This window comes from Sprattus sprattus (assembly GCF_963457725.1).
Source record: "Sprattus sprattus genome assembly, chromosome: 2".
NCBI lineage: Eukaryota > Metazoa > Chordata > Actinopteri > Clupeiformes > Clupeidae > Sprattus > Sprattus sprattus.
Window position 1 is genome coordinate 58578222 of NC_137921.1, and position 26440 is coordinate 58604661.

General features: G+C 43.0%; 2 protein-coding genes across 3 annotated transcripts; one reads left to right on the forward strand and one right to left on the reverse strand.

Moving 5' to 3' along the window:
- Positions 1 to 1552: 1552 nt before the first annotated feature.
- On the reverse strand, positions 1553 to 8672 carry gpx7 (glutathione peroxidase 7). The gene is made up of 3 exons (XM_080833750.1): positions 8523 to 8672; positions 3143 to 3404; positions 1553 to 1903 (listed from the first exon to the last, which is right to left on the reverse strand). The coding sequence occupies exons 1-3, from the start codon at positions 8652 to 8654 to the stop codon at positions 1740 to 1742; spliced, it is 558 nt and encodes a 185-aa protein (XP_080689876.1). The 5' UTR covers positions 8655 to 8672; the 3' UTR covers positions 1553 to 1739.
- Positions 8673 to 9301: 629 nt separating this feature from the next.
- tut4 (terminal uridylyl transferase 4) lies at positions 9302 to 26167 on the forward strand. 2 transcript variants are annotated; one of them, XM_080860605.1, is made up of 30 exons: positions 9302 to 9428; positions 10563 to 11114; positions 12347 to 12492; positions 12778 to 12894; positions 13217 to 13394; positions 13633 to 13721; positions 13901 to 13952; positions 14251 to 14320; positions 14595 to 14721; positions 15025 to 15144; positions 16001 to 16177; positions 16390 to 16564; positions 16893 to 17503; positions 17859 to 18009; positions 18640 to 18726; positions 19339 to 19442; positions 19633 to 19690; positions 19803 to 19906; positions 20172 to 20261; positions 20842 to 20955; positions 21044 to 21121; positions 21446 to 21623; positions 21861 to 21908; positions 22040 to 22122; positions 22716 to 22831; positions 23135 to 23289; positions 23724 to 23827; positions 24006 to 24633; positions 25055 to 25225; positions 25602 to 26167. In XM_080860605.1, exons 2-30 carry the CDS (start codon positions 10643 to 10645, stop codon positions 25682 to 25684), a joined length of 4686 nt encoding a protein of 1561 aa, XP_080716731.1. In that variant the 5' UTR covers positions 9302 to 9428; positions 10563 to 10642; the 3' UTR covers positions 25685 to 26167. The 2 variants fall into 2 exon arrangements, with proteins under 2 accessions (XP_080716731.1, XP_080716730.1); XM_080860604.1 differs by lacking the exons at positions 25055 to 25225; positions 25602 to 26167 and having other exon boundaries at positions 24006 to 24996.
- The last annotated feature ends 273 nt before the right edge of the window (positions 26168 to 26440 follow it).

A 26440-nucleotide genomic window follows, 5' to 3' on the forward strand; every position in this document is an offset into this window, starting at 1 on the left:
AAAGGTCAGGGTTAATATTGTCTTTAAACCCAGGAGCAGAAACAGCTTAAGAGTATATTAAGCTTAAATTGCAATACTGAAATACTGTTCATAGGGTTATTGTGCAATTTTTTTGCACTTAAGTAAATATAGTCTTCTTTGAGGGTTTATCAGAGGCCCTGTTTGAAAATGTATTTAGCTTCACTGAGAAATACAGAGTGACACGTAAGGTCAATTATTGACTCAAATGTAAGAAATCAGATACTGAGACTGAGTCACCGCACTGGGCACAAGCAGCTAGGAGTGTTTGCTTCTTAGTGAAAATGGCTTCAGATATTTTAATTACCAGTGCAGCATATTGAATTGAAATGTTTGTATTCATCACTCCTTTTTCATCAACCTTTTGTGTGTTGTTTGTTTGCATCTTCCATATATTTTCAATACATGGCAGTCCTTCTCTGTGTTTTTTGCATCATTTTGACTTGACTCGCATTTCCTGTGAAATAATGCAGGCCAGATGACAAATCAGAACCTAGGCTTCACTCATTATGGGATAGACCCAGAGGTTGGCGAGTAGGTGATAATTTAACAAAACTCATTAGAAAACTAATTTGGCACTAGTTAATTGCTGAAATGTGTTAAATATGTATGTGACCAATTGCTGTGAACACACACATTATGGATTAACCTTTTCCTCCTGTCTTGCGCAGATCAAGTTTATAACAACCAAGGAATATAATTAAAAAATTAACATAAATAAACACAATGAAAGAAGATACATGAGGAAATACATTTTGACTGCTGCCATATGGTCCCTGGGCCTGTAACATAGTTTCTCCTTTAAGTTTTCAGTCTCCATCAATTAAAAAAAACACAACATGTTCTTAATCAATGGCCATGAGGCAAAGCCATGTATCTCAAGGCTAATGTTATGTTTAATATGCAAGAGAGAGATCATGGACCTGGCGACAGTGGCTTCTTGGAAAACAAATGGGAAGAAGGATGGGAAGCTTCAGCTCTAGCCCAATTTCTTTTGCAAGGTAAATTGCCAATCTCTGGGGACATTTCTGTGGACATGCACAAGCAGTGCATTTTCACTAAGAAGCAAACACTAGCTGCTGATATCCAGTGTGATATCAAGTGTGGTGACTCCACCTCAGTATCTGATTTCTTATTATTACATTTGAGTCAATAATTTACTTGTCACTCTGTATTTCTCAGTGAAGCTATTTGTGAAGCCATTTTTCCCTGTTATTCCGGGGGTTGAAGCAGCAGAAGTATATTCTGCACACAGTGTCTAATACTTCTGCTGCTTCAACCCCCCGGAATAACAGGGGAAAATGAGAAACAATTATGGCTCTCTGTGGCCTGTTGGAGATAGCTTCTTTATTAGTCCACACACGTGTGTCATCACACATTTTATAGCTTCAGCAGCGGCATATAAGTGGCAAGGCAAGGCAAAGAATTTCACTACAGTTTATCTAGTGCTTTTGGTAAAAATCAGTTTATTTGAATACAAAATGGCTACTTGTCCTGCATAGAATAAAAATTGATTGAATGAATCCATGTTCTAATGACCCATTGAACCGTTGATGGTTTAATTTAAAAATATCAACAACTCCTGTTCCCAAGATCTTATGATTGAGGTTTATCACGTTTCAAAGGCATGGCTCCTCTTTCTGCAGTATGGATTCATGCCCAGTGCTTGATGTTTTGGCATTTGTAACAGTGGTTAATTGAAAAAAGACTACAGTGGCTCACTAAAGTTCAGTTTTCTTCTTTAGGATTAGTTTTCGGACCATATCAGCTACTTTTGGTCGGACTTCTTTCACAGATGTCTGGGGACCCCATGCATCAACAACTTTCCCATCGACATCAATTAGATACTTCCAGAAATTCCAGTCAGGTTCCTTCCCAGACGCATCTACAGCAAGACAAAATGAAAACAAATGAACTTCCTGTCCTTTTTAGTCTTACCATTCTACTCTATAAACATTAAGCAATGGCGGTTTCTTTCTTAGATTACTGAATGAGTAATTATTTATATTTCAAATGAGAAACCTGCTTCTATCAGGCTAACAATTCAGAGGTAACCATCATTCTGAGAACATCCCTAAATACATTTTGATGAGAATGATACAGAATAGATTACAGATTACAAAAAGATTGGTTGCAGATTTTAGCGGTGTGTGTAAACAGCATAGCTTTGTCTTTACCTTGCTGATAGAAATGCAGGCCTCATGCTAAATCAGAATTAATTCACACCTAACAACCTTCTTTTATTTTTTTTTACAAACTGTCAGCACGTTAACAAAATCCTAATAGTTATATTCCTACCTTATTGGAAACCATACATGAAATGTATGAATATACAGATAGTTTGCTAACATCTCGCCGACCACTCCTCACAATGCACATGAACATACACAGATACACACATGCACAAAAAAACATACACCCACCTACCAACCCAAAACCAAACACACTCTGAAACATCATGCACCAGGTTGCACTTACATGGGCATGTATAACCTCAGAAATGAAGAAACACACACACACACACACACACACACACACACACACACACACACACACACACACTGATAGAGATTATTTCCAAACACTGTTAATGACTTAAGAATATAATGATCAAGTGCCTTGTATTAATATATTCCTTGTATGAATCATGTGCTTATGAAAGCAGGAGCATGCATGACTTTTCTGTGTGTGTGTGTAACTAGAATATCAGGTGCCACTTAGTCTGCATATGAACAAGAGCATGTTTAGACCAGAGGAGATAAGAAAGGAACTGTGCTTCTTCCGACCTTGTGCAAAACTGCCATCCTTGCAAAACAGGGAGCCTCGGACATGAGAATCATGGCCTTCACTTTCAGCCTTGTGCTGGGAGGGGAGCCCGATTGCAATTGTTGTTGTTGTTTGTCTAATAAATACAATTTCATGCAGCTCCGGAGTCCTGGATAACTAGGCTGAATTTTCACACACACACACACACACACACACACACACACACACAAACAAACACAAACAAACACAACCACAACCACAAGCAAACAAACACACAAGCGAACACACACACGCACACACACACACACACACACACACCAGATAATCAAAACACTCTAGATTCTGTATTCAAGCTCACCAGAGAGGTACTTGAAGGCGTTGTTGGCCCCTGCCCCCACCACAGCAATCTTGCTGAAGAGCGGGAAAGACACGCCATACACACGCCTTACGAAGCTGTCGATTTCCTTGTCGCTCCCCGGCTCCTGTTGCCCGAACTGATTGCAGGGGAAGCCGAGGACGTTGAAGTGGTACGGTCCAAAGTCCCTCTGGAGCTGCTGCAGGTCTGTGTAGTGCGCCTCAGTGAAGCCACAGTCGCTGGCCACGTTAACCACCAGAGATACCTGCAAAAGAGTAATGAGTTAGGTGACCAGGTGATTCGTACATACATCACTTGTAGCAGGAGCTCTTTGGAAAATTCTCATGGACAATGGTGAAGGAGGACTGGTTAACATACAAGGAGGAACAACTTGACAGTAGAGAATGGTTGAATACCCTTTGATTAACAACACTATTCCCATTTAACTCAAACCTGCCTTTTCATTTAATGTCATTTTAATTAATTCTGAACACATTTAGTTCAGTGACCCTTTTATATTTATGTATTTATACCACATGACAACAGAACAAGTCCAAAGCAACTGCCAGGACATTCAAAATCAATATAAAAGTGAACATATGTCACGTGCACTTTTGATAAGACTTTGAATAGGAACATGACTTCCTGATCTAATCACACGAGGCACATTTATAATTGGTCTATACACAAACACGCACCTTCAACTAGCTCCCATAAATTTGCTCTGGCTGATTGGCATTTGACTTTTAATTCTTTCATTTACTCACAATCAAACAAAGGCCTAAATGTGTTCCTTCAATGATATTCAATTCAATTGTCAGCCTGTTGCTTCCCTGTAATTTGGATCAAATTTAGCATCACAAAACGGTTCTCAGAGCAAATGACAAATGCCAGTGAATCTACTGTTAAAAATGAATTATCATTTCAATAAGAAATACACGTATCAATTAAACCGTTCAGTTGGAGGAGAACAATGTTCACATGCCTTCTAAATGTTAGTTTGACATCGTTCTGACGTTCATGGGATAGACAAGAATGGATAAGAATGATCAAAGCCTTACGATGCAACATAATGTTGAAACTGTTTCTGGTGTTATGTTCTGTTGATTCGTGTAGAAATATTCTGTTCTAGAATTTTGCTCATGACTCCCATTTGTGACTTATTTGCACGTGTATGACACACAGGCTAATAGGGCATATATAAACTAGATGCATTCTCACATATACAGTATGAGCATGAGTATTCATGTATTAAGTATTCATGAGACATAAACTGCAGTGATTTATACATGAATATTTATTTTTCTAATCATGTCATATGGATTTAAAGGTATTTACATGATGCGCTGAATGCAAAATATGTGGCCATTGTGTAGTACAATATGACCCATACCACAATTGTTGTTAATCATACTGACCATCTGTGAAAATACAGACGGTGCTCTTCATGTTTGGTGGCTAAGTGGTGGAGTGGCTGAGTCTTGAGTGGTTGAGCCTTAAGCCCTGTGTGTTCACTGCCTGTCCCTTTCTTGGTGACTCTTCACATATCTCTCCTGCCAAAGTGTATTTAAATAATTTAGTCAAATTATATACACGTTTATTTCAAGTTTGCATCCTTTTGGATTTGTATCATAGAAATGTGTGTAAAACAGTAGCCTACACAAGCATAAGCTAAAAGTAAAATAATATATTTTTCACAATAATACTATATTATGACCCTATGATCATGCTTTGTTTGTGTTGTGTTGGTTTAGTGACAAACTTGGGTAAGTTAACTCACAGTAAGTGGTAAACCTCCTAATCGAATAATTATATGGCTTTGTTTTGCAACGGGAATGGAGTAATTGGCTCTTCTATTAGGAGGTTTACCAGGTACGCTGAGTTAACCTACCCAGATTTGTCTCTAAACCACGTACTTAGAACACCCCCCTGGTCATTCGTTTTTTTGTTTGTGTTGAACAGCACAGGGACATAATGTTAATGCTACCCTGGGAACAGTTGGCAGTACCTGCTCTTCCTCTCTCATTTCCATCACCTTCTCTCTGTCTTTTTATCTCTTTCCTTTCAAAGCTGAGCTTTGATTGATGCATTTTCTTCTGTGTAGGATTCCTCAGATTATGTCTGGAGATGAATGGTATTTAACTATGAGCAGTCCGCTAGTAAAATTCTCTAGTTACTCCTATATCAAGCTTTGGCGAACTCAGCTGCCTGCCAGGTTGGTTGACGAAATCAAAGAATCATCATGTTGGGTAAAAAATGTTAAGTAACAAGACCATTCACTCTACCCGGTAAAGGAGTAACTGCGGTGATCAGATGAGAAAGCTTTGACATTTAACAATATCTTTGCAGCACCAAAGTAGAGAATTTTTTAGTTATTTCACAACTTTTGTTATGCAGGTCCGAACCGCAGTGACCTCAAGTCTTGGTCTTGAGGTAATTCTAACGTTATCTAAAAAAAGAACAGTCTGACACTTAACAATGCGTTTTTGTCTAGTTAGCACAACATAATTGATTTTGCATTCTTAATTACTATGCTGTATCAATATTATTGAAATGACATAGACGAAACTGGGATGTGATCATCTAGTCACCTTAGTCCCCAACTAGTCTATGAGCGTCTTGGACAACTCCTTTAAAACAACAAAATTGAACAGAAGTATTGTGGTTGGTTGAGCTACAGGGCCCAAACTGATTGCTGCTGGTCTTGTGTTTGCTTGCCAACCTAGTTCCCTTGCTTTCGATACCAGGTCTGCACACATTGGCTTTTTCCATTCAAAGGCTTCCTCAATCATATCTTGAAATCATCATATCGTTTTCTCCATAAAGAATGTGCTCACATTCAGAATACAACACCATTTCTGGTCTCAAAGCAGTCACAACAATACATGGTGTAACTTGACTCCCTGATTTAATCCCATGAGGCATTTAATCACATGATTGGCTTTTGACTTTAATTTTTTTCATTCACTCAGAATCAGACAAAGGCCTAAATGTGTTCCTTCAATGATATTCAATTCAATTGTCTGTTGCTACCCTGTACTTTGTATCAAATTTAGCATCACAAAACGGTACTCAGAGCAAATGACAAATGCCAGAGCATCTACTGTTTTAAATCAATTATCATTTCAATAAGAAATACACGTATCAATTCAACCGTTCAATCAGAGGAGAACAATGTTCACATGCCTTCTAAATGTTAGACATCCTTCTGATGTTCATGGGATAGACATGATGGATAAGAATTATCAAAGTCTTACGATGCAACATAATGTTGTAACTGTTTCTAGTGTTATGTTCTGATTAATGTGAAAATATTCTGTTCTGGAATATTGCTCATGACTCCCGTTTGTGACTAATCTACATGTACAATACATGGTGTAACTTGAAGTTGCCTTCCAAGATCTGCCAGTAACCTCCAATACCAGCTTTGCCCCATTTGCCAGTACTGTCTGTACGTGTCTGGTGCCCCTCTCGCACAAAATAAATTCTACTAACCCTGTCATTGACCAGCAACTTGTTTAACCCTGGGTCAAGCTAGTTCTACAATCAGACAGAATATGTTTGAATGAGCAAACATCTATATGCAACTTGCAGCTTCCATCTTTAACCATCCACTGAATGAGGTTCTGCGGAGCAAGGGGGACATTAAAAGTGTCTCCAACAATGAATTTTATGTGGTGAGCATCCATAGCCTACAGTTCCTCCATCCATAGTTAACCGTCCTCTTCTCGACATTATTTGCATTTTGCAACCATCAAACATCACATTTTGTAATTTTTTCACAAGTGATTATGATATTTTGGGAGCTCTTAATGGGTGGTTAAAATGACAAAAAAATACTTTTCAAATAGTTGCTAGGTCTACTTAAGAGGCTGTAAAATCATACTGCTACCAGATTCAAGTTGCTATCATGCAGAAATATACTCAAGTAGTACATAGCTTTTAGAAAGATATAGTTAATAGTGGCCACTAGTGTGGTAGTAGTTACTCTGGGCTCATTCAAGAATGGCGGGAAAATGTATGCTTCAGGAAATGATAGTGCTTTCTTGTCTGCTCACTCTCTCTCTCTACTCTGAGAAAAAAAAGCATGCATGAAAAAAATGATGCACATTATTTTTCAGTATTTTCCTTGAAACAATACTTTATATAATTAAATTGATAAGCCTACAGGCAGGACCACATTCATTTAGTAGTAGTCTACTCTTATTCTCTGAGGAAACACCAGGACTACCCTCTTTCTCTGAGGAAACACCATTGTCCATCAGACTAAACATTCACACCCTTAACAATTCGTTTTTATTAGGTAGTCGTAGTGTAACCTAGTATACTATGTTTAGATGATGACATAACTGAACGACAGAAGCATACATGTAGGTTTACGAGGGCCAGTTCTCCATATGGGGTGACTGTAGCCTAAACATAGGCCTAAAATAAGTAGTCAGGATATGAGTATATGAGGGTGAAGAATCAATGTTTGTATATAAAACATTTCTGAAACTAAAGTAATACTGCCATTCCCTGATAGGCTGTAATAGTCTGCATATTGTGCCCCCCTCCCTCTAATAGGCTAAATACCATGAGCAGACCCTCCAATGAAGTAATGAATACCGTTGAGTAAACGCATTAACAGGACGTTTTTAGTGGGTTCACGTGCAAGATGTCATATCTGAAACATTTACCGTACGTTGAAAATGTTTCAAACATTCAGAAAGAATCATCTATCGGTCAATTTAGTCACTTTCTGATAAGAGCCTTCACTTGTTATCTCGTGAGGACCTCTAGTGTTATTTTGATGTAGGGTAGCGTACTTTTTGCTGAATTATAGATGTTTGAGTAGAATAAGGTAGACATGATAGATTCAAGAACGACCACATAGGCTATCGGCATATAATGAGTTCTGAATTAACCCTCAGAAATTAATGAAATAGCGCATTTTTTTTTTAAAGAAAATGACACAAGTTATCAAGACGACCAAATGTGACAAGAAGAAATAGCTTAAGGGACTCGTATTTATTATAGGAAGGCGAAATCTAGGCTACTTTAAGTTATCAAACTAAAGAGTCACTTCATGGTATGTCACATACAGATAGCATGCCGATTATTGGACCATAAGATGATAGGCTAAGCTAGTTAAAGGTGGTGCCACGTAGACACAAAGTGGACGGAAAGAATGCAAAACTCCGCAGAATTTTGTATTGTGTTAGTGCTTTATTCAAAAACAGAAAGACAGTGAAGCACAAAACGTAAAGCACAAAAACGAACAGACATGCTCAGTGGAAAACAAAGGATGCAGAGCAGCTTTAGAGTCATGCAAAACACCAGGTGCGCTACATAGTAACGTCCCCAATCCCGTTCTCAGGCGCTCCAAAGTTTGAAAACTTACCGAACCTCTGTACTTTTCCAAAGACACTAGTCGCCCTCTAATATTAACGACTTTGAATGTGTAAAAATCTTTCTGCTTGGCGTCGATAAGATGAGACAGGATGGGTAACAATACAAGGACCGCTAGAATCATCTTGGAATTTGAGGGTAGGCTGGCCCAAACTGGCTTACTTTATTTCTCGTTTTTGCGTAGGCTACAGCGGCGTAGTGGGACACGTTGATTTTGTGTTACGTACAGGACGTCCAAAGAGCCAATGAAATTAAATGGAATGAGTGAAAGAAAACGCAGTGGGCCTTGCCTGTCTGTCCTCGTACGGAATTTGCACAGACCAAGTCTATAACCATATCCCAAATGTGTTGTCTAAGTGCCCAAAATATGTGACATGCAAGAAGAATTGCATATCAATATTAATCTGACTAGGCTAGGCTAAATATTTTGCTTTCAGTGGCATGCCACGGAAAAATATAGCCTGATTCTTTGGAATCCCTTTCAGAAAGAAGGACTCAAACTAAATCTGTCACTCAATTGTAGAGCACTTCCGAAACAGAGGGTTTCTAAAAATAGACAAATGAGTCCAGTGCAAATGTGGTTTTCACACAACGAACACAGGTAACCAGTTTCAACACACTCTGAACCCACTAGTTACGATGATTAGAGCGTGTTGAAACTGGTAAGTGACTAGTAAGTAGGCTACACATAGGTTATAACTGGAGCAAAACATCAAGGCAGGAAAGACCAGTAATATACAAGCTGTAGTCTATACCCACAATGCCTTTCGTTGAGAATTAACATGGCGGCTATGGTTGCTGTTTTGATCTGGGCCGTGGACATGAAAAACAAAAAAACATTCTGGGAAGATGGACAGCATGTAGCTGTTGTTTGAACAGAAATACAGCTTACATGAAAGTAAGAGAGAATATTTATTAACTTCCTGTATAACTAACTAGAATTTGGTTAACGATTAGTTTTAAAAGGTAATGAACAACTTGGTTAGCTAACCATCTTAGGCTAAACAGTTAGCAGGCTAGCTAACAAACAAGAGACAGGCTAAGCTAGCGTGCTACGTTCACTAACTGTAAGCAAGCCCGTGAAGCAATGGGTTATGCAAGAGTGTCAGGCTGTGTTAGATTTGAAGAATCGTTGACAATTATCAAGTTTACTGGGGAAAATAGGTCTGGCCTATAATATGTAATTAAGAGCCGCATTTTTTTTTCTTTGCAGCAATAAAATTATCTCTGCAGCAAAATGAACACGCTAGCTGCTTTGCTACCATAGCTTGAACCAAGCTAGAAATACCGATTTTTAATCAGTTCAAGTAATGGTTTCATTTTACCAGCAATCCAAACAAGTCATGATTATGGACCACATTTGCATTTTGTAATATGTAGAATGCACGATGGGTGACTGAGTTCATGCTTGGCAGCTAAGGTTTGATAAATAGCTAACATTAGCCTTCTACAGTACCAATAATGTGCGTCCCTTGGTATAGAGCTAGCGATAACCTTACATCTGTCTGTAAAATAATCTGACCAGCTTGAACCCTGTGCGGAATTGTATGTTAAAGCCGAGAAGTATAAAGTTGTATTCAGTCTGATGTTAAATTATGTACTATGAATTGGGCGATTCTTGGATGGCCTACCTTGCCTGAAGTTAACATCAACATTACTGATACCATTCGAAACTAGCCGGTGTTGCGGGCAAGTTTGCAGTTACCTTACAGATAACTCTTTGATAAGGGTGTACAAAGTTTTTAGTAACATATTTTGTTTCATATGCTTAGCACTTTGGGTGTTGCATAGTAAATGTATGAACAATCAATGATCTACAATACATTGCAAGTCATCTTGAAGCGTTTCGATAGCATTAGCAAAGCAGCTATTTCCTGTGTAATATGTAAAATACAATTGTTTCTGCATCAACAGTCTCACAGAAACTATAATGAAATATCTACACCACGAAAGACAAAGTTAAGCCAGAAATATTGGTACCTGGTTCCTTGTGAATGGTGTGGAGGAAATGTAATGCTGTCTCTCTTTCCAGGTTCTGTCTTGTCTATCCTCTGCCTCCTGGCTTTCCACAATACAGAAAGGTTAATTTCTTCAGATACAGACACTTGCAAGATGGAGGAATCCAGAAGCCCACAAAAGTCCGTCAAGCCTTCTCGTGGAGAGGCCAGAGGGGCGAAAGCTCCAACTTCCAAGACTCCGAAAGATAACCCATTGCTGAGGGACCCCACAAAAGCCCCCGGCCGCACTAAGGACAATATCTCCAGGGCACGAGATGATCACAGGGACAGCCAGGGCGTTCATGCCACTGGCAGGACGGCAACTGGAAGTCCACAGGACCAGGGGAGAGGCAAGCCTCGCAGGCTGACTGGCAGGACCAGCTCTGGGGAGAGGGGGAAAGGGAAGGGAGGGTGTCCACAGCAGCAGACAGATGCTAGGCATCCTGCCCAGGACCACAGGGCCCCAGGCTGGAACCGCAATCTTAAAGATGCTGAGGGTCCTGGAGCGGGCTGTCCTACTTCACATGAGGAGAAGACACCGCAAGCCAAGCCTTCTAAAGTAGCAGCTCTTGCAAAGCAGTTACCAGGTATGTATTCGCTTCTGTAGTCAAGGACTTCTATGTGTGCCTCCATACTATTCTTTCTGATGATTTGGTCATGGCACGACATCCGAAATATGCATTTGGATTTTGTGAACATGTCTTGGATAGTAAGGTTTACTTTTGTTGCTTTGTGAGGCTTCTGCAATCTGCATAGGTGCATGCAGCTTTTGGAGACCCATGCAATGTACTACTTTGCAGTATTTGGTAAACAGTGTGAATGCGTACAGTGATCTATTTCCATGTATTCTGTTACACAACAGAAACTGACAGAGAAATGTCATGTTTGAATGCTTGTTTTTATTGGTACCACAGAGCATTTGGTTGAAAGTTTGTAGTAGCCTGCTTTGTTTACTGTGGGCTGATTTACCTGGTTATCCCTTCATTCATTTGGTTGTCATCATAGTTTGGCTCAACACTGTGAACTAGGAATATAATGGCATGGAGTGTGCTTACAACAAAGGGATCTTTGATGCTGTTTTAGTGTTGACCACTGCAAGTATGACAGTATACACTTCTGTATTGGAGCGCATCATACTGCATCCTTAATCAGCTTTTTATTTGGTCTGGTACTACTCTTTTACAGCAGTGAGAGTAGGATGTATGTATGTCCACACAAAAGTACACAATCACCTTGATTACTCGCAGCTGTTGGGGTCCATCAAAAAAGCGCGAGTTGGGGCGAAAAGTAATTACTGCAAATTAAAGGCTAAGCAATAAAAACGTCATTCAAAACACTATTTTATAGATTGATTGAATGCAGCACACCGCTCAAACCACTAGCCATGAAAAACATAAAACCAGAGGCTTGAGTAGCTAAACTAAATGCTTTCAATTTATATTTAGAATGGGACCTTTTGGGGCGGGATCATAGGAAATACATTTACTTTATTCAACAGCTTTTGTTGTTTAATGAAATAATCCGTTTTAGTTCTACTCACATTGATTAAGTCAAAATTATTTTTTTTTAATTTGTATCAGAAATGTTTGTATGCATGTCTGCTTATGACAAAACTAAATTTAGTTTTGTCATATACGTTAATACAGTTAGTATAAATTACCCCAAAATTTCCAGTTGTTTTCCCGTATATTCCCATGGAAAGTTTCCAACTTTGAATATTCCTGAAATTTTGCAACCCCAGTGAAAGGTGGCCACTGGTTTCTGGAAAGTGGTGTTGCGTTGTTGTTGTGAAATGAAGCTGCTCTATTCTGACCTGCAGATGAGGTGGGGGGTCGGCGTGTTGCAGAGCCTACACCAGGGCGTGGCAGGGAGGTGGACGAGGGCCGCCTGACCTCTGAGCAGCAGCTGGGGCTGAAGCAGGCGGAGGAGAGGCTGCGGCGAGACTACATCCATCGGCTGGTCAAGGTTAGGAATGGACACATATTCTCTTAATCACTCTTAATTTTCATTCTCCAAAGTATAACATCAGTCACCAGTCATCTTTCCTTACTGTGTCTGTGAAGGTGTTTTCAGGAATGTATTTTTTAGTGTCCAAGTGCGAATGACCCTAGTTTCTGAGGAAGTCAACTAGTCTCTTGTGATAGCTTCCACTGCTTGGGTGGAGCTGTAAACGACCGTCGTTTGCATCAGTGGGTACTGTGTGCCCAGTTCTTCATGTGGTTTTGTTGATGTTCCTGTGTTTTTCTATAGCAGTCCCCTGAGTACCCCAACTACCAGTACCTATGCAAGCTCTGCTCAATCCACGTGGAGAACGTCCAGGGTGCTCACAAACACATCAAAGAAAAGCGGCACAAGAAAAACATCATGGTGAGTCCAGTAATACCCAGAGCAGTCCTCACAGTCAGCACTGCAGTATGCCCTTTTCCACGCACAAATGTCCTGCACATTGTTTTAGAAATGATGGAAGGCTGCTAGTTAGGCAATATGTTACTGATAGTTCTTTTCTGGATTGGATTTAATTGTTCATTCAAATCTGTCTTTACAACTGAAGATTGAATTTGAGGGTGTGTGCTGTAACTTTGGACCCACCGTCCTCCTTCTGCTCCATGTATGTGTGTGTGTGTGTGTGTGCTTGTGTGTGTGTGCGCGTGTCTGTGTGTGTGTGTGTGTGTGTGTGTTTGTTGTGCAGGAGAAGCAGGAGGAGAATGAGATGCGGGCCCTGCCGCCCCCCTCCCCCGCTCAGATGAAGGCGGTGGACGCGGCTGTGCATGAGGCCGCCCGGCTGTACGGCATCTCCGAGGAGGACTTCCAGGAGCGACAGGCCATGGTGACCAGGATGGAGGCTGTCATCAAGGAAAACCTGCCAGGTAAAGCCTGGGGAAAACAGGCCTCCCTCTACTCCCTCGTCTACATAACATCATTTAGAAGAATATTTGATCTCTTGTCAATGGCTGTATTAATACTTAATCAGCATTTTCACTCCCTAGCACTGTGTCATTCAGAAATAGTCTCATGTCACTTAAACATACATGAAGTAAAGTTTTTGTTACTGGCTGAAGTGAAATTGATACATCCCCCCACCTCCCCTTTTTTCCCCTCCTGTAGAATGCAATCTCCGCCTGTATGGTTCATGCCTGACACGTTTCGCCTTTAAAACCAGTGATGTCAACATTGATGTCACCTATCCATCTAGTGTAAGTCAATAGTATTTTGTTAGTTTTTTTTAGCTGTTGCATTTTACACCACTGTCATACCCAGTTGAGTGTAATCTCAACTTTTCCTAATTATAAAACTTAATCTAACTGTTTACAATAGTGTAATAACATAATGACCTCTTAACATCAGCCTTGCTATTGTCCTTTGCGATCAACAGATGACCCAACCAGAAGTGCTTATAAAAGTGCTGGAGATCATTAAGAACAGCTGTAAGTATATCTACATGTTGCTGTGTACTGTTTCCTTGTCATGCAGTAAACAACGGCAACAAACCACAAATAAGAAAGCTGTTGCCTTTTTTGTTGCAAGTTTGCATTTGCATAGATATTACTTAACATTAATTGCCACAGACTTTATTCCATGACTTGTGAGATGCCTTAATGAATGAGCTTTCTTTTGGAAAGCAAATTGAATTAGTTTCACCCAACACAGAGATTAGGACTGCTAAAGAGAGAAAATGGGGGGATTTCATTTGATTTAATTTAAACTTTCTCTGTTGGCTTGCAGCTCAGTATGTTGAAGTAGAGTCTGACTTCCACGCCAAAGTTCCTGTGGTGTACTGCAAGGATGCCAGCAGGTTAGTGTGTTATCATTTCCTATGTGTAGTGAATGCAGGATGCATGAGTCCTTGCGTGATGTAAACTAAGCACGTTGCCATATTCTTTGTTATTCCCTGCGACGTTCCTGAACTGTCTGTGTTGCTTAATGCAAACTGGCCTGTGAGTGTCTTGCGCGTGGTTGGAATGTCCTCTGAACAGTTACAAAGTTGTGTCTGTGTGGTTTGATCCTAAAAGCCTCTCTCTCTGTCTCTCCTTCCCTCTCTCTCTCTGACTCTCTCTTTCTCTGACCAGTGGGCTGATGTGTAAAGTCAGTGCAGGTAACGATGTTGCATGCCTCACCACCAACCACCTGGCAGCGCTGGCAAGGCTGGAACCCAGACTGGTGCCCCTGGTCCTGGCATTCCGCCACTGGGCTAAAGTAAGCACATCCCCCCCTCACCTCAACAGCGTTAGCCAACTATTCCCACCAGCGCGTCTCACTTCAGCAGCAAGCACACCAGAGCCTCAAAAATCCTCTACCACTCTGAGGGGGTCCTGTGGGTCCTTACAGAGCTAATTAAACACAAGATGTGTTTTTTAGTTTTTTGATTGATGGTTTGTTTCTTTCCCACCTGGAACGAATGAGTGAATTCATCTCTGAAGCACGTTTTTGTTCTTCAGCCACATTGACGTGTGTGTGTGTGTGTGTGTGTGTGTGTGTATGTGTGTGTTTTGTCTCCAGCTGTGCCACATTGACTGCCAGGCGGAGGGTGGCATTCCTTCCTACTCCTTTTCCCTCATGGTCATCTTCTTCCTGCAGCAGCGCAAGGAGCCTATCCTGCCCGTCTATCTTGGCAACTGGGTGGGTACATGCGCCTAGGATAACACACATCAGTGATTTATCGGCTTTATACACATGGCTCTGCTTTTTATTTTAAAGTGCACTTCAAAAAGTGCTTCAGAGATGAGGCTGCTGAATAGGCAAGTGAAAATTAAATTAAGATGTATTAATATTTAGCGGGGGGGGGGGGGGAGAATCTGTGGAATTTAATAAGTGAAAAAAGGCACAAAAAAAAGCAATCAAAGCAAGTAAGAGCATCAGTCTAATTATAATCAGTATTGAGTAAAAGTTCACAGCCCTAATTAAAAGTTGTGTTAAATAAATTGTGGTTTAGATTTACTTTTTGAAATTGCCAATTTTGTCTGTCACTTCAAGGTTTACTGGGAATGAATAATTATAAGAAACCAGTTTTCTTTTTGATCGATGCAGAAAAAGATATAGATTAAACAAATGGTGTTTCTTTAAACCATGTAATCCATTTGAAAATACTTGTCTTTCAGAATGTAGTTTCTTTCAGATTTTTTTCTGCTGTCATTGCTTTATAGTTACATTTGCTGCTTTCTTCTGCACAGTGGAAAGTAGTCATACAGTGATAACTCTGAACCTTTCAGTAAACTAATTTCTCATTGCTTTGAATATTAATAACTGCAAAACAACACACACATTCACAACAGGCTGGTAAAAAGTAGCCAGTGTGTGTTTTATTGCATGTGTTATGGAGCCACATGTTTCTGGTCTCTGTGCATGAGTGTGTGGTCAGTGGCGCTGATGTCCTCTCTCTCTCTGTGTGTGTGTGTGTGTGTGTGTGTGTGTGTGTGTGTGTGTGTGTGTGTGTGTGTGTGTGTGTGTGTGTGTGTGTGTGTGTGTGTGTGTGCAGATTGAGGGCTTTGAGGTGAAGCGCGTGGATGAGTACCACCTGACTGGGGTGAAGCTGGACATCTTTGTGGGCTGGGAGCTGCGTCCCCCCACCAGTGGTGAGGGCCGTGGAGAGAACAAGGGCAAACCTGAGCAGAAGGCCCCACCGCGCAGGAAGAGTGACGCCGTAGAGGGCCTGGTGAGCGAGGCGTTGACCCATGGCACAAAAAACATGGCAGCCCCCCAGAACAGTGTAGAACTCTGAGAGAAGAGCCTCAATGTCTCACCTTTATGTTTCTAATTACCATTCACCATAAATGAGAATGGTCTTTAGTTTATTCCTGAGGTTCATTGATAGTTTTATATTCTTATAGAGCCAGTGTGTGACTGTGCTGTTGTGTCTCCCCACAGACACGTCTAGCCCTCGACCTGGGAAAGGGCGTGTCCCTGGGCCAGCTGTGGATGGAGCTTCTGCGCTTCTACACGCTGGAGTTTGCCCTGGAGGAGCACATCATCAGCATCCGTCTGCGTCAGCGCCTGCCCCGGGAGCTCAAGAACTGGCCCCGCCGCCGCCTCGCCATTGAGGGTGAGAGGCTGCCACCACCACCCTGCCCCAATCTCCTGCCCAGACAGACCTGCTGCTTCAGTTTGGCCTTTAGCTACTGCAGACATGACTTTGGGGTTATCTAATGGCTATAAACTCTGATATTGGCCATTGAATACTATATATAACATTTTAGTGGTGTAAAATTCGAGGATGATGGCATCATTGAATCATTGACTTTTGAAGTTTGGAGATACACTTTATCTTATCCTCTGACCATTTTTTCGGTGCAAATTAAGGAGTGACCAATGACCGCTCTCACACAAAGCAGTTTTTAACGTGTAAACCCTCTTCTCTTTTCGCCTCCCAGACCCCTTTGCCCTGAAGAGGAACGTGGCACGCAGCCTCAACAGCCAGATGGTGTTCGAATACATCCAGGACCGCCTCCGCAGCGCCTACCGCTACTTCGCCTGCCCCCAGAGCCGCAACCGCGAGCTGGGCGAGAGACGAGGGGCCAGGAAGAGAGCTAAGCGCCTCCCCCACCCCGAGAGAGAGGCCTCCGAGGAGGGGGGAGAGGGCAAGCGGGGGAAGAGCGCCGAGGCCAGGCGGTGCCGGACCACAGCCGAGGAGCGCAAGGAAGGAGAAGGTGGTGAGGAGGAAGAGGAGGACGGCATAGAGGGAAGGTGCCGGAGGGATGACGAAGACGATGAAGATGTTTACGAGGAGGATGAAGATGAGGAAGGCCTGAGGAGCGGGCTGGCGGACTTGCTTTTGAGCAAGAGGGAGAAGAAGGTGGCAGTGAACGTGAGGAGGGAGGGCCGGGAGCCCCCCTCAGACCACAGCTCCCCCTCCCCTCAAAACGGCCTGCTGGACAGTGAAGAGGAGGAGGAGGAGGTGGCGGAAGAAGAGGAAGAGCAGGAGGAAATTGCCCCAGAGGACCTGCAGTACGTGTTTGACAGGATGATTTTCACTGAGGGAAAGGTAATGTTCTATTAATGATCTTCTTTCTCAGAAGTGTATTAACTGCTTGAGAAGAGAGAGGCTTGGCATCGGAATCATCATTTCATTGTGTCACATAATAGTGAGCGTTCCATTTCTGAACAAGTGAACAAGCTCTTCAGCTGTTGGCAACAAAACCACTTTGTAATGACAAAACAGGACGGGAGTAATTGCTTGGTCTCAAACGCTCATATTTGTACCGATATCAGTCTTTTCAGGTGAATTCAGACCCTTAGTCCTTTTACCGAGAAAACGGGTCAGTGTAGCTTGTATGAGTTTGTTTGCATGCTCACTCTGAAAGGCCAGTCTTCTAAGCCCTCTTCTCCCTTCTCTGCAGCCCCCCGTCGTGGTCTGCAGCATCTGCAAGAGGGACGGCCACCTGAAGGACGATTGTCCAGAGGACTTCAAGAAGATCGAGCTGTTGCCTCTGCCCCCCATGGGTGATCGCTTCCGCGAAATCCTCGATGGCCTGTGCAGGCTCTGCTACCGTAAGAGACACACACACACACACACACACACACACACACACACACACACACACACACACTAGGGCTGTCAATTAATATTCTAGTTATTAAAAACAGAGTTTCGAATGTGAAAATGAATATTTGAATGAAAAAAAAAAACTACATCTTACAATCTACTAGGGGCGCTACGCTAGGATAATGAGATACCTGCGAAAATGTATGTAAATAGGATTGATGAAGAAGTGAACTAAAGTATAGTTCTACACTACGTGTGCTCCGTTGTTTGCTTTCACCTTAATATACAACAACAGGTCACAGGAGTCTGTCTGGCACAGCGTCACTGCTGACAGTTGACTTATGTGGAGGATGGCAGAAAGGCCAGAACCCGGCTTGACCGCAGCAATCGAATATGTTAGAATATATGTGTGTTTTTAAAGGGAATATTCAAAAGTAATATTTGAGCAATTTTGACAGCCCTAACACACACACACACACACACACACACACACACACCCTCAGTCTCATAGACTCAACACTCATCTGATGGCTGGAGTTCTCCTTTCCATCAATACAATGGTCTTTTTTTTCTGGGCTAACTGGCTATGTAGTATTGAGTCAGTCAGCAGGTTGTGTGTGTGTGTTTGTGTGCAGATGAGTTGTCCCCGACCCCAATGGAACAGCAGAAAAGGGAGCAGATTCTGGTCGGTCTGGAGAGGTTTATACGGAAAGAGTTTAATGGTAGGTGAACAGGACCCTATTAAATACTGCAGATTTGTACTGATGAGAAACTGTTCCGTCTCAAGCTCATCAACCTTCATAGAAAACTGAAGTCTTGCTCTTTTTGTGTTGACTGTGACCATGGATAAGGCTATTATCTACAGGGGGCTCAACGCACTGCAACTTCAAAAAGCACATGCAAATTCAGACAAAACTGTGGTTTAACTTGCTTGTGTCCTATTTTGGGTTAAAAGTAACTTTTTATGTAATAGCCAGCTAACATAGCATGTTTCATAATCTGGACGTGTTCATCACTTTGAAGTGTTCTGTTTCCTTTGCGTAAGGTGTCGTGTTCTCTAAAGCTTCTAACAGCTGCGCGTGTCAAATTGATGGAGATGTTTTCTTAATTTAAAGAAATTCAAACCCTTTTGTGTTTTGTCTATTTGCATGTACTTTCTTAAGTTGCAGTGTGTTGAGCTCTCAGGGCCACGGTAGTTATCTGTTTTTGTACTTGCTTGACTTGGAGAATTGGAGCAATTGTGCTATCAACCTGCCTTGGTGTCCTGTTGATGAAGCGCGTGACTCACTCTCCCAGATGAGCATATGATGACGAGCGGGTGTGTCCTCTTCCAGATAAGGCTCAGCTATGTCTGTTTGGCTCCTCCAAGAACGGCTTTGGGTTCCGTGACAGCGACCTGGACATCTGCATGACACTGGAAGGTCATGACACAGCAGAAGTATGTGGTTGGAATCCATCTTTTTTGTTTATCTCTCTCTCATCACCTTCAGATTGTCACACTTACACTCTATATTTTAACTATATTTTAGTTTGTCCATAAATATTTTACATCGATACATCGACATACTACTTGCTAGTTATCGGCATGCCTTGTCTAACTTTGAGATTTATATTTATGCACCTTCTAGAAACTTAACTGTAAGGAGATCATTGAGGGGCTTGCAAAGGTACTGAAGAAACACACAGGTATGTAACTCGACGCCCTGGTTTGTCTTCTGCAACACACCATTCACACATGCATTATCTGGAAGTGAGCTGGTTCTACAAGCCCTCCCCCCTGTGAACATCTCCTCCTTAGGTCTGAGGAACATCCTGCCTATAACGACCGCTAAAGTGCCTATTGTGAAATTTGAACATCGCCAGAGCGGCCTGGAAGGTGACATCAGCCTCTATAATACCTTGGTGAGCTCCAATACCTCGTTAGCATGTTGACTCTCTGCAGTTGGGCTTTTATACTCTCAGTCGGAACGTTTCACTTTCTGTCTGAATGTTGTGGATGCAAACTGAACATGAGGGCAGATTCACACGTTATTACATTCACCACACACAAAAAAAAGAATAACCGTTCTGGTGTTTCAGTTAAGAGGGAAGAAATAACTGCCAAGCGCTTTTTGTAGAGTTATGCTTTCAAAGATGGCGGTTCCATGCTTTGCCATCTGTTCTGCAGGCCCAGCACAACACCAGAATGTTGGCCAAGTATGCTGCCATTGACCCTCGTGTGCAATTCCTCGGATATACTATGAAAGTCTTCGCCAAGGTTTGGATCTCTTTGTTCAGCCACAGCATATTATTTCATTGTTTGTTTATAAGTTGTGTCGTCCCTGCATATACAGTATTATTACCTGTGTGAAAAGCTTTACCTAATGCACCAATGCTTCTTATCGGCTATGGCATAAGATCTACTGTAAATATTGAAGTAGATTCATACAGGTGGACAGGTTATTGTAGACATGTCGCGAGACGTAGGCATAAGTTTAGACGATCACTGTCGGTGATGGCTAGACAGTCTAGAAAGTTTATAAAGACGTGCTAAAGACAACTCTTCATCATGCCCTGAGGAATCTTTCAATTAAAAATCCCTAAAACGTTGTTGAAATCGGAGCTATTAGTACACATCCATTTCATTTTAGGACATTTTGTGTATGGTAGTCCCCATTTTACAAATGTCAGGTGTGCACTAGAAGCATGTAAAATGCTGTTTTTATCTGTCAGTTTGGAAAAAAAGGTGGACGATTTATCTGATTTAACAACTGGTGTTTTTGTTTCATGATGTGTTTTTGCAGTCTCCTTAAGTGCTGTAGAACAGAAGTAACACGGCTGTGTTCTGTGTCCCCTAGCGCTGTGACATTGGAGACGCATCCAGAGGCAGTCTCTCGTCGTACGCTTACATCCTCATGGTACTGTACTTCCTGCAGCAGAGGCAGCCGCCCGTCATCCCCGTCCTCCAGGAGGTAAAGCCCAGCCCAGCCCAGTCTCCCCTCTCCTCGTCTCTTACAGTGTCAACCTTACCCCCCTGTCTCTCCCTCTTCTTGTTTTCAGATATATGATGGGAGCGATGTTCCTGAGAGGATGGTGGATGGTTGGAATGCATTCTTCTTCGATGACCTTGATGATATGGTATGATATTTGTCCTGCTCATATATATTTAAGGCCCTTGGCTCTGTAAAGGACCTTGACACAATTTGATTGTTTTGGTGCTATCTAAATAAATATTGAACTGAACTGGGAGGATTTTGAATGTATACGCTTATACCCTACTAGAAGTTGCCTTTTTTTGTCTTTTTTTATGTCACCAAGAAGTCAAATCCACCCCAAACCTTCCCACAATATGCATAACTGATAGCATTAATGGTAGCATGCACAGACATTTTTGTATTGAGAAGTGGTTGTTGTTATTGATGTTGTTATTGTTGTTGTTTATGTCTCCTTGGTACCCTCCAGCGGCGGCGCGTGCCGGAGCTGCAGCAGAACCGTGAGTCGGTGGGCGAGCTGTGGCTGGGCCTGCTGCGCTTCTACACCGAGGAGTTTGACTTCAAGGAGCACGTCATCAGCATCCGCCAGCACAAGCGCCTCACCACCTTCGAGAAGCAGTGGACCTCCAAGTGCATCGCCATCGAAGGTGGGCGACGGGGGGGGGCACTACCCTCGCCCGTGATTTCACTCCACTGCCTTGTGTGTGTTTAGACCACGGCCTATAACTAATGAAAGGGGAGCTAGACGATGCAACAGTTTTTTAAACATGCCCTCAAGTTATAACTACAATTAGAGTTATAGTTATAGTTTAGCAGACACTTCTGTCCAAAGTGAAAGCAGGAATGGTTGTCCTTTTCTAATGTGAAATCTTTTATCTCCGCAGATCCCTTTGACTTGAATCATAACCTTGGTGCAGGGGTCTCTCGCAAAAGTGAGTGTCTGTCTGGTTCTAAATGGAAGACCCTCAAATGTAATGCTACGTTTTGTCTGGAGATGTGCTCCATCGTTGCTAATTATTCTAATTTGGATCTATGTTTTCTTTTTTTCCACCCGCTCCTTCAGTGACCAACTTCATCATGAAGGCCTTCATAAACGGCAGGAAGCTGTTCGGCATCCCCTTCCTCCCCAAGCCTGGCACTGAAGCGGTAGGCACTCCTCTAACACGCACGCGCACACACACACGCATGCACACACAAATACACGCAGGCGCGCACAGACATGTCCACACATGCGCACACAGATATGTCCACACATGCGCACACAAACACTGGGACTCGCATTGTCTCGCGCCTTTGTACATCCCGAATAGATTTCCCTAGGATTCCCATGTAACAAAAGTCCCCTTATATTCACTGCATGTCTGGTCTTGTATTCACTGCATGTCTGATCTTGTGTTCACTGCATGTCTGAGCTTGTGTTCACTGCATGTCTGGTCTTGTATTCACTGCATGTCTGAGCTTGTGTTCACTGCATGTCTGGTCTTGTATTCACTGCATGTCTGAGCTTGTGATCACTGCATGTCTGCGCTTGTATTCCCTTGTATTCACTGCATCTCTGAGCTTGTGTTCACTGCATGTCTGATCTTGTGATCACTGCATGTCTGAGCTTGTGTTCCCTTGTGTTCACTGCATGTCTGAGCTTGTGTTCACTGCATGTCTGAGCCGGTGAACTTGATGAAACATGAGGGAGTCATGAGCATGCGATGTTTGAGTCTAACGGTCCCGCTCTCTCTCCTCAGGATTACTTCTTTGACTCCAAGGTGCTAACGGACGGAGAGCTGGCTCCCAACGACCGCTGCTGCAGGATCTGTGGCAAGATTGGACACTACATGAAGGACTGCCCCAAGAGACGCAGGTCAGGCACCGCAGCCAAAGCATCACTGTCTTCCCCAACCCGTGTTGCCGAACACCCATGAATACATGAATGCCTGTTGTTCCCGTGTTGAGTTGGAGTGTGTTCTTATTTTCCCAGTGTGTGTGTGGTAGTTGCTGATCTATCCTTCAATAGTTTGCTATGTGGATTTGGAGTGGAAGGTTTCTGTAGCTTCACTCATGATGAGTGTCCAGTTGAATGCCCTTCACCAATAATTTTTTTTATGTGTGTTTGTGTGTGTGTGTGTGTGTGTGTGTGTGTTAACACTCTTTTTCCTCAACGCAGGATAAAGAAGAAGGAGAACGATAAGGATGAGGAGGTGAGGGAGGAGGATCGGGAGCCTCGTGAGCGGCGCTGCTTCCAGTGCGGAGACATGGGCCACGTGCGGCGCGACTGCCCCGAGTACCGGCACCTCCGTCAGAGGGGCTCGGCCGGACCAGGTGAGGCTCTCATCCAATAACACAGCCCACTTAGACAGGAGGCATTCAGCTTGCTGTAGCCCATCCACCATTGACCGTTGTTCTGACAGGAGTTACTTCAGTAAAGCTAACCACTAGGGAAATTATTCCTGTTTAATTGAAATAAATAAATAGATAATTTTTAAATGATTATTATATGAATTATGTATTATATTATTATTGGTAGTTTCTTCCAGGTTGAAGTGTTCAGACTGGGGAGGTGGCATGTTAAGCTCTAAAATGTGAAAGTTAATGAGTGACCCTAGTCATCCTTGTGCTCAGTATATAGCAGCCTTTGATGAGATGAGTTTTGGCTGTTTTTGTAGTAGAATGTTATGACCAGCAGAGGGCAGCGTTGGACATGTTTGGAATAATTTGTCACGTTAACATTCGTCTCTTGCTTCTTCTTTCCTCAGTCCCTCATATGGTTCGCTCCATGGTGAGCTCTCAGTCCATCCCCATCCCTCAGAGTGGCGTGCCCCAGGAGAGGACTGGCCGCATCAGGCAGCCGTCAGAATGTGTAAGAGCAGCCAAACTCCATTTGTTTAGACCTGCCATGTCTGTAGTCAGGGCCTCGTCGTTTAGAAGCATGTGTAGAAGCATCTTCTGGCATCTAAAACTTCTTATCCACTTAACTTGCGTTTGTTCTGGATCTCTCTCTAACCCCGTCTCTGTCTCTCTTGTCTTCTCTCCCCCAGTCTGATACGCGCCAGACCCCCCCTTACTCCCCCCAGCCCACCCCCCAGTTCAGCCAGGCCGCTGGCTCCCCGCAGTCCGGCCAGAACAAGGGCCCCCACGGCCCTGTCGGCTCTGCCGCCAAGCAGCCCCCCCACGCCCAGGTGCAGCTCCCCCTCTTTCCCCCTGGCTTCCCTCACTCCCACCCCGGGCCCTACCATGTTGGGCTGCAGGCCCTGGGGCTCCTGCAGCAGCAGCACACCCAACATGTGCAGGCCCAGGCCCAGGCCCAGGCTCAGGCTCAGGCCCAGGTGGGCCACCACCCGGCCGTGCCCCTGACCTCGGCCTCCTGGCCCATCCACGGACCTGTGATGCAGGGCACCTCCAGCACCTCCAGCCCCTCCCCGCCGGGCCTCAAGTTCCCTCTGCGGGCCGCCAACAGTGGCGCTGCAGGAGGAGTAGGAGGTGGAGGAGGTGGTGGTGGATCCACTGGCAGCCCCTCCCCAATGAACCTGAACGACCCCAGCATCATCTTTGCCCAACCAGCCAGCAGGCCGCTGGGCATGAGCAGCTCAGGGCGGGACGGGCTCCCCTGGCACAACCACCTCAACCCGGGGGCACTGGTGGGCAACGGCACAGTGGGAAAGTCAGGTACACACTGGGTGTGCACTCTGTATGTGTGTGTGTGCGCGTGCAGATGTGTTTTGTTTTGGTTTTATTTGTATCAGTTCTATAAGAGTTCTAATGCACCTTGTGCAAATACATGCTCTTCTCTAACCAGGAATTTTAGGGGTCCTGCTACTTATGATCTGTTCAGCTTTTCTTTGCGTGTGTGTGTGTGTTCATGTGTGTTTGATGAGGTAAGTGTCACCTGGGATGTGGTGTGTGTGTGTGGTGACACTTGGGGCTAGGCGGACAACAAGCACACTGACTCACTTCCTAAATATGCTTTGTACTTCTTTGCAATTAGACCAACAAAAAAACCCTCCTGTCTGATCTGTATTAGTGTTGTTGTGGTACTCGTCTTAAATGAGTCACAGTAATATAATGTGCTCTCTCCTACTCTTTGCAGATGCAGGCTATCAGGGTCAGTTTGGTAACGTGAGCCAGGGCTCGCGCACGTGGGAACACGGCAGCGCGCCCCACTTCGGGCTCCCGCCCTCCTGGCCCTACCGCATGCCCCAGAACTTCCTGCCGCAGGGCAACGGGGGCTTCCAGCCCAACAAGCCCTACCTCTCCCAGGGTGAGTCCTACCGTAGAGAGCAGCTCACCACAGCTCGTATTCATGTCTCTCGCCCTGGTGGGAAAAATAGACCATGATTTGATTCTTTTTTTTATTTTGTATTATTATAGTTACATTTATTCATTTAGAAGAATGGTTTATCTAAAGAACAGGTGGTTTACCTATTTTGTCAGTATGCTTCACTCCCTGGGAATCAAATCCATAATCATGACGTTAGTGCCTTTAACACCATACTGTACTAGTTAAAAACCAGAAGGAACAGAGTAGTTAAGCACACTACACACTGATTGTATAGCATTTTCAAATCAAAGTTCTAGAATGTAGTTTGCGGTGGCTTGGAGACGTTAAAGGCTGTACTGTTCTGTTCTGTTTGCAGGTTCTGTTATGGGCAATCAGCATTACCCTCTCCTCCAACACGGGAGGCATCACAATCTCAACTTCATCCAGCAGAAGAAATGAAGCTGACGCAATTTTGGTTTCTTTTTTTAATTAGAGAAGTATTGACCATGGTCCTTTTTCCGACAAAGAAAGAAAGAAAAAGAAAAAAAAGTTAAAACTAAAAACAGGAAAAATCAAGTATGTATTTGCATTATTTGGTCACAGGACTTTTTAAATAATGAATTTTATCATTTTTGTACAGTTTTTACATTTTCTTTTCTTCTGTGTGTCATCACATTGATTTGTGATACAAATGTCAAATATTTTAATACCCTCATTTTTGAAGGGGGTCTAAAAGTGTTTTTATTTTATGTGTAAAGTAAGGACTACAAATGTATTCTCTTTATTTTTGGTAGCTGTATTCATATTTTGCTTGCATAAGGAACAAACCAGCTTTGAATAGAACTTTGTTTTTAAAACAAGCATACCACCTGATGAGAATTATGTAGTGCCAGAAACCCCTAATAGTAAAGGAAAAAAAGAGGAAAAAAAGATAAAATCAGAAAATCCCCAAAAAATAAAGAAAAAGCAAACCATGTTGTGTTATGTCTGTTATTCAATAACCACCAAGTAAGTTTATGTGCATCCAAAACAGGTGGAAAAACCACACTATGTAGTTTAGACTTATCGAACGATTACAGGAGACTGTAGTAATGATTGTTGTGAACTTCCTGCGCAAGGTCACTGCCATAGATCAACCTATAGACGCCACATTGCATACACCCTTAAAAGGTCGAGCTCTGTCCTTAAGGATGTGACTGTACTCTGAAAGATAAT